The following is an 8,868-nucleotide window of genomic DNA, read 5'->3' as shown; positions in this document are numbered from 1 at the left end:
ATCATGGCTCCCAAATGCAAACCTGATGCAAGTGATAGTAGTGCATCCAAGTAAAGGAAAACAATTACAATGGAAGTGAAAGTTGATGAAATTAAATGTTTTGAAAAAGGCAAAACACCCTCAGTCACTGGTGAAGTGTTGGGCTTAAGTCGGTCAATGATCGAAACAATTTTGAAAGACAAGCACAAAATTCTTGAACATGTAAAAGGATCTACACCAATGCACTCAACTGATAACAAAACAAAGAATTGGATTGATAATTGAAATAGAAAGATTGTTAGTGATATGGGTGGAAGATCTAAATCACTTCTACAAATGCCCATCTCTACATGCAAACCAGCCCCAGGTTTCAATGTAAGTGTTAAACTTTAATTTTTAGTTTACTGTATTTTGTCATTCAATTTCTTCCTTTATTTTAAATTAAGTGATTCTAGATGTATAAAATGAATTAGGCTATGATAAAGTGCACATAGGGTATGTGTTCTGACTTAAGAACGTCCTCAGGAACGAAACTTGTTCGTAACCCGGGGACCCCTTGTAATACTACAAAGGCAGTACTTTAGGTAAAAATTTTGTGAGATCACTATTAGACAACTTGGTCAGTGCTATTTAAAGTAAAGTATAGAGCTTGCTAACATACTTATCTTTGATATTAACTCCTGTCTTGTATATTAGGTTATAATTTATAAGTTTCTATTGACACATTTTTTTTCAATAACTTGGAAAATACTATCAACTAATGGGTACATGTGTTTACTTCTACAATGACTAGTAGGCCACTTTACACAAGACTTGATTTGTTCTTTTCATCTTTTCTGGTAAAAGCCAAGAGTTCAGTCTGCTGATACCTAAAAATTATAATATGAAGAGCTGCACTTCATCTAAGTTACAGTGAATGATCAAAGTGCAAACACTTAAAAAATACAAGTAAACTGTTGAAAGCTTAATTTTTTCTTCACTTGAAATAAAACGTTTGATGTTTTTCAAAGCTGATTTTAGGTTTACTCAGCCTAGTGATGTAATATGATTCTCTAGTGTTGACTGTAAAATCACAAAATACATCTTCACTGTGACATACAGTTCTGTAAGAAGGCATGGGAAGGCCCAAAATGGTATAGTCTATTTCTTCTTGGGCTCAACTATTTACAGTTTGAATGTCTATAACTTTGATTGTTCAACACAATTTTATCTGCTAATGAAATTCTCCATTACATATGTAATGATGTACAGTATTTTGGTTCATGACAAAGTATGCAAATTCGATTCATGGATATTGTGTATCCATTAAACTTATTTGTAGGCTCCAGTTTGAAATAATAATTTATTAATTAACTACATCTTAATTATTCACTACTTTATCTCACCAAGAAATTGAAAATTTCACTAGCCATCATATACTGAAACATAAATAAACACAACCCTTCTGGTCTTTCACACCAGGTATATGATCAACGGTAACCAGACAACTGCAAACTGGACAATGATTGACACATACTATTAGCCTGAAATGTTCTTTAGATTATTTTAGCTGAAAATACGTATTTGTTTTTGTTTCATTATTCTATAGGTTTATCTTAGTCATTACATGTCAGCAGGCAGAGGTCTAATAAGCCTATTCTCTCTGTGGCAATTTCAGAGAGAAAACAATTGGATGAACTTTGCCAACACCATCAAAACTTCACCACAAATGAAATGTATTTACAATTTCACTAACAACTGTTGGCACTAAATATAGAACACCATCTAGCATTTAACAATATTGTGCCACTTACATATGGTGTGCAGAGACTGAAGCATTTATACATACTGTACTGTATTTCATAAATTTCATTATTATAAGTCAGTCAAGATAAAAACTAAGATTAGCCATAATTTTGTTTTAACTTATGAAACAGAAGTATCTGTGGACCTTACATAGCTTGTTTACTTAACTTTACATGCTAATTCAAACGATTACAGTCTACAATTAAGAAATAGATCAGAATATATTCCCTTAATATTGAAATATATAGACAATATTCTAAAAAAAACTTTGTTCATTTTTGTTGTTATTAATATTAGTAGTACCCCCTATAGTAGTATTACTGTTGTTATTATTATTATCATTATTAGTATATTTTTATATATTTTACATCACCTTTCTGTAAAGATTATTAAAAAAATTCAGTTTGCTATCTTAAAGACATAATTGAAGATTCATCCTATCCGAGTTGCGAAGACACAAATGTCAACTTTGTTTATTTGGTAATATCAGCTTCTACTGATATAAGCCACAACTTTTTACCCCACTGCCTCTTGGGCTGTATTCAAAGCTTCTATATTTGCAAGATAAACAATAAAGATCAAGTCAATGTCTTGTCTGTCCACCAGAACTGTAAAATCATCACAAGGAAGAAAATATGAAAATCACAGAGTATTCTCAAACTATCCTGAACTAGACTTCTTGAGAATTCACATCTATTATACTAATGACTTTTCAGAAACTTTATATTAATAATGATATAAAAATAATTAAACCTAAACAGATTTTACAAAATACTGTAATGCATTTAATTTACATTCTGATCCCTTCACCATTAATTCAAGAATTATTATTTATTTACTGTCTCAAATGTGCAGTTTCATAATACTGTACTATTGGAATTTCCCTTATTTGACTCGCTTGCATAAAACTACTGAGGAATGAAGGGCTGTACGTAGAATAAACTAGCAATTGCTACACATTAACACTATCAACAATATTCGCTCACTGTTGAGCTACACGATTCACTAGATTTGTGTTGAGATCATGTTTATGCTTTCAACAAACCCAATGAACACAAGTCACATAACACTGGTGAGAACATCAGTGGCCAGGTCAGCTTATTTTGAGCTCATAAGTGAAATTAACTTGGAATACTTGTCATACCTATCACTGATTCCATTCTATATCATTAGAAACGAATAAAACAATTAAAATGATCCACATTCTAATGAGCTAACTATGAATACGGTTAATTAGTATCACAATAAAGATAACAATATAGTGTATGTTCTTGTTCCTACTAACAGACTTAAAAAGGCTCTTGCTCTGACCTTACCTGACCTAGCCTCATCTTGCACTCTTGAGCCCTAAGTAATGCAGGCACAGACTTCAACCTCCTGAATCAATACAATTATTTAATTTGCTTTTGACGTGGAATATAACTTTGAATTTAATTTGACATCTACCATTTGTTCAATTTAGCAATTAGCTCCCTGACTGTCTTTTTTAAGTTTCTTACATCAATCATGAGATGTATCACACTTAAGAATTTATACCACCTATTTTTAAGGTTTGATAAATCACTCAATGCAACAAAGAAGATGTCTGCTTCATATACACACTCCCATTTTTGTCAGATCTGATTCAGTGGATAACATCAGAATCAGAAATATTTGTTTTTCACAGCAGAATTCTACTTGAGGAGATTCATATGGAAAGAATGGATGCATTCATTAGTGAAACAACTGACACACCCATATAAAATTTGATTTCTGTTAAAGTATGCCCAAACGTTAGCATGTATGCCCAAAAGAAAACTTATGACAAACATCTCACTAGTGCTAACGAGGCAATTCTTTGGATGCATAAATTCAAAGAAAACATTGACTAGTTATATTACATTCTACAATTGTTTGGTACATAACAGTAATTTAATGTTTCTCACCAATAGTGGTAACTAGAAGTAAACTGACCCTTATAGCACTGTCGCACCCCAAGCACAACTCTCACAACTCGTCTGGGGAGGAAATGGTTTAAGGGTCGTTAATGGCAGTGCATACAATTATCTGTTCCAACAACCTCTTACAATATCTTGCTTTGAAACTACAATCACTGTATTTTTATAATCTACAAATAATTTCCTTTGAACTATTCATAGTAGCCACTGTGAAGTAAAATGTACAGTCCTTAAATATTGACACATGGGGTATGGCATTCATGACAAAAATTCAACATTAACAAATACTGTAAACAGAAAAAAAGTAAAATTTAGGCTGTTTAAAAAATGGAGTTAAATATAAAAAAGAAACACCAAGACTATGCAAAATACAGTTAATACTGGTATTCACATTGCAACAAGATTAAAAAATAACTTTTGACATCAAGGGACAAAAAATTAATCCTATTTCCTATCAATACATTGTTAGGTAATATACTTCTACAGGGTATTAGTCATGAGATGGTTGAAATATTTCAGTCAATACTTCTACAGGCTTCTCATGCTCTATTGCTCACCTTTACCAAATTCTACATCAATCAACCTGTTTCCTATATCTAAAATAAGATTGTTGAAATACTTATGTTATATGGTACTTTACCTCTGAACATCTGACAGTCAGAAACCAAAAGTGATACTAGAAATTCTGAAAACTACCGGTACTCAATGCTATTCAGCTTTCACACAGGTAGTGCAATAAGCTCATGAACTTGTACTATTACCCTTGAGCCTTCAGTGTATGCCATAGCCAGCCTTTCCTACTTGCAAAATAAAAATAATATAACACAATTAATTGAGATACAGTACCCGGTACATACTGTACTTAAAATTTCATTAGCTCATATTGTTGCACAGCCTTGCCTCTTATTAGGTACTGTACATGTCTTTCCTTAAACTGTAACCAATTTCTCCACTGTGTTGACTTTTGCCTCTGAACTAGCTATAGGTATATCATCTGGGCTAGACACAGTTAAAAAATATGTAGCAATTCCTATCAAAGGTATACTATTAGAATTCAGTAAGGTCAAAGTATTGAGTTTGTGCTTTGGAAAATACATGTGGTGTTAGAGGATAACATTTCCTTTTAAATTAATAATGTAAAAAAATAAATAGTATGTTACTGAAAGTAATACCCATCAAACTTAACAGTGTACAAAAGTTCTGTAAACCGCAAAGGACTAAATGCCTGATACTGTCTTCACTGACTAGTGATGATAAACCTTCCAGCTATTTTTAATGATAAGATATACAAAATTTCGAGCTACTAAACTGAGAACACTTTTTGCAGTCTGAAAAATATATAAAACAGTAAACAATATAGAATTTCAGTTTTGGAATGATCATACATTAAGTACATTAGTACCTCAAAAATGGAATTTTAAACGTCTGCAAAATCACTATACATTACATAAAAGGACAAATTATATTAGGTTACCTATCAACTAACTTCATGGAGAAACTACTTGTCGTTGTAAATACAGGGGAAAATAGTAAAAACATGTTAGTCTACATGAAGGTGGAAGAACTGGTTTAGACAAATTATTTGGCAAAATTCCCGAGCCCTAACATAGCAATAAAACAGTCACTGTGATTACCCTGTTTACATATCTAATTCCTATTGTTAACAGCGGGACATGTCTCAGATTTCCATAGTGATCATGTTTCACCTACATTTGTTGTTGTCATAAGTAAGTATCATGCATGCCTCCACTAAATATAGACCTAATCAAATACATTTACTCCTTTAATTTCACTCATCACATGCATTATTTTCTTGGTGATCAAGACTCATGTGTTTCCTAGATTTATGAAGTTAGGATTCTGGAGGTCATCAGACACCATACACCGAAGCAGTCACACACACACACACACATATTGCTGGTCATAATATGTCGTCAGCATGATCAGCTCAGTACAAAGTACTTCTAGTTTTCTCATTTTGTGCTAATATTTAGCAGCCACCTGACAATAGGAATAACATTTTAACAGTGCCATGAGTAACTCGTATGTATTTTCCTGTGATTTTTGTGGTCTTCCGGGCCACAGTTGTCTAAAAATACACTATATCCCTCTTTTACGCTTCTTTTCCTACTTAAGCTGGCCAGAATATGCTGTGACTTCACAGCAAAACATTCATATAGTATTAACAATCAATCTAGTCCTTTAAATTGCTGCCATGTACAGCACAATAATTATTTTTGACAGTACAGTACTGTACTAAAAATCAGAATGTATTGTTAAAAAAAAAAATGGATGTACTAAAAAATATAGGTCTACATATACTTATCATTAAGGAATGTTTGCAAAAACAACTCATTACTGTACTAGCACATTTTTATACTGTACTACATTCACCTTTCAACCAACAGGTAAGCATACAAATAACTATCTACGGTAATATTAAGTCCCAAACAAATGCTATTGTTGATCAGCGAGCACAACACCAATATTGCCTCTGAAGGGTCTGGAGGACACTCAATAGTCCTGTACCAAGGGCTGAGGACCCTCCACACACGACTAGATGGATGCACTTAACGATGAGTATTGCCAGCTTGTTTGTATTTGTTATTTTTTTAACCAACCTCGTCATTCACGTGGATTTCAGAGAAAACAACAATCACACTATGATCTGGCTTAGGACCAATATAAAATTGAATAAGATTAATTAAACCCAGTGACTAATCTCCAAATGTTAAAGTATTTTGGCATAGTCTTACCTAAGGCCAGATCATTTCTTTCACACCACAGAGTAACAATGTACAACATGAGTTTTGTACACTTCAAGATGAACGACACCAACCTTCTCACTACACCTTCATTCACTGATACAAACTTCTCACTTGTACAAAAGATTCTATAACAAGTAATCTGCATGGTGGGATGAAAAAATGCTTTAATGGGATGAGGTATCTAGTGACAATATTCAATAAATATCTATTAATATAATAATGATGATGATAATAATTACAATAATAAATAAATAATATTAACTGCAGCAGTAGAAGATAAAGTTCAACATGCTTTGAACTAAACAACTCTATCACTTACAGGATTACATGCACACCTCTATGACAAGTCAGTATTATTAAGTAGGTACGAGGCACAAGAGATATTGGGGGAGTCCACTGAAACAGATCTTGGGAACTGATATAACGGCAGAGAGAGGGAGAGTAAAGAGTTAGCAAAGTTGACCTTTATCACTTCTCTTGTCTGTTACTTTTATTTAAGTTTATGAAGTCAAGATAACTTTTTTGTTATTGTTATTGAAGTTTACAAGTTCAAGATAACCTGGCAGCATGCATTAAGTATACTTACACTTTATTTCCACATAATGGCAAGACAAATGAGAACTGAAGTGAATCCATATGGTGTTGTTTAAATGACACTTATTGCAGCCATAATGCAAAGCTTTGTATCAGATGATCCAGCCAGTAATGTTTTTAGTTTCTTAGGACTTGCTGATAATTTCTTGAGTCACTGGTGCAATAAATATGTTTTTGCTGCACACTGTGAAACTTTTCTCATGTTGAGCTGTAACTTCATACATTATTTTGCAAAAATGTGGACCATTTGTGTATAAACTTTAGTATGTTAGTATGACAATGACTGTTAGATACATCTGTTCTTGACACAATCTAATTTTACAGGAAAATACATCTGCTTTGGAAACAATGTAACTTAAATGGACAGCTGCCTTCATAAATGCCAACACCTACTTTAATTTCATCTATCTATTAGGGAGCAACATTGAATACAGGCATCTTCAATCTTCTTAACTCTTTCAGGAAAAGAAAGGCACAAACCAAAAGTAAAGACAGGTGTGTTGGCAAGATTGCATCATGGTGTGATAAGTTTCAAAAGAAGTTGCTTTTACTGACCTACTTCTTAGATTTGTAATGCATGAAGAACAAGTCTTATTGCTGCACTACTCAGAAAACAATTGTTTCTTGTGATCAGATCATGATTATTGCACCCATGATGCAGGCACCCACAGTGGTTCCGTTTCCACCTTATTTACAGCTGCAACCAAGAGCTCAAAGGCTGAAGATAGCTCATCATTAACAATAACTTCATCAAACCAGTGAGAGTAGTGAAATTCAATTCTTGCAGCTGCCTTCAGCATGTCCCTAAATTCATCTTCCTGAAAAAATTATCTCACAATAGTATTTTGTTAAAAGAAAAAACAAAAAACAATATAAGTCTTGATACTATAGTGATATATCAATACACTACTGAACAATATTACTAATAAATTTTCTTCACAAGTATTTGTCCTAACTGGGAGGTACAAAAGACTTTTCTTCCCTACACGAATTGAAAATTTTCAGTTGTACACAGCCTACTGGATGTTAATATGAAGAAGATATTAATTGGGATACAGTACACAGATCACATTACACACTAACAAAAAATTTATATTTGTACTATATGATAGATGAAGTCAAGCGGAATATTCCACCCAACTTCACTTAACTGTAACCTGGTATCATCTTCATATCAACAATATTTTACAGCCACTTTCCACACTTTCATGGATTTAGCTGCAATAACCTGATAGCAGCTGTTGGGTAAAACCAGAATGAGATCCCCCCCCCCCCCACTGCTCAATACTGTACTGCAAACTGAGGGTGCCAGCTCAGAAAATGCAGCAAAAACCTGGGGATGGGTACAGCTCTGGTGACCCAGCTGCCATCAGGCATGTTGAAGTGGAGTTTTGTGGCTTGATGCCCTCCCTGACACTGACACGCAGGATACATACAAACATAATTTTAGTCAGGTGCTGCTGAAGTCTATAACAAGACCTAAAGTGAAGCTGGTACAGTGGAGGCCTTATTGCAGATAAAATTATTGATCTGAGCATAATCATTATTGCTTTCAGTAGCATTGTCACAGTGGAAAGAAATTTACTTACAGTAGTAATTTCATGAGAAGACTCAAAAAATTTATGACTATTTGATCTATTTGTTAATTTTTTTTTAAGTACTATAAAGTTTTTCATTACAGAAAACTTTTCCTGCATTGTTAAAGGATGGCTGGAATCAAGAGCAAACACACACTCTCCCTTCAATTGTTGTCATTCATTCACTTTTATTATGGTACACTGTATATGTGTTCTGATACAGTATGA

At 33.3% G+C, this 8,868-nt stretch overlaps 1 protein-coding gene across 11 annotated transcripts in view; it reads right to left on the bottom strand.

The window, feature by feature from the left end:
* LOC121873297 (MAGUK p55 subfamily member 7-like) overlaps positions 1-8,868 on the bottom strand; it is a 46,448-nt gene that overhangs the window by 14,195 nt on the left and 23,385 nt on the right. For 7 of the 11 annotated variants that reach the window (XM_042376772.1, XM_042376778.1, XM_042376776.1 and 4 more), the window contains one exon: positions 1-7,881. This exon is cut by the window's left edge and continues 1,527 nt beyond it. The exons of 2 other annotated variants lie outside the window; for them this stretch is intronic. In XM_042376772.1, coding sequence (XP_042232706.1) covers positions 7,705-7,881 — 177 coding nt within the window. In that variant the 3' untranslated portion in view covers positions 1-7,704. The remainder of the gene's footprint in view (positions 7,882-8,868) is intronic. 2 more of the 11 variants (XR_006090215.1, XM_042376781.1) reach the window with 2 other exon arrangements.

This window comes from Homarus americanus, unplaced genomic scaffold (assembly GCF_018991925.1).
Source record: "Homarus americanus isolate GMGI-L3 unplaced genomic scaffold, GMGI_Hamer_2.0 scaffold32929, whole genome shotgun sequence".
NCBI classification, from domain to species: Eukaryota; Metazoa; Arthropoda; class Malacostraca; order Decapoda; family Nephropidae; genus Homarus; species Homarus americanus.
Note: the sequence above shows the minus strand (reverse complement) of the source record. Positions and strands in the feature narration are given on the sequence as shown.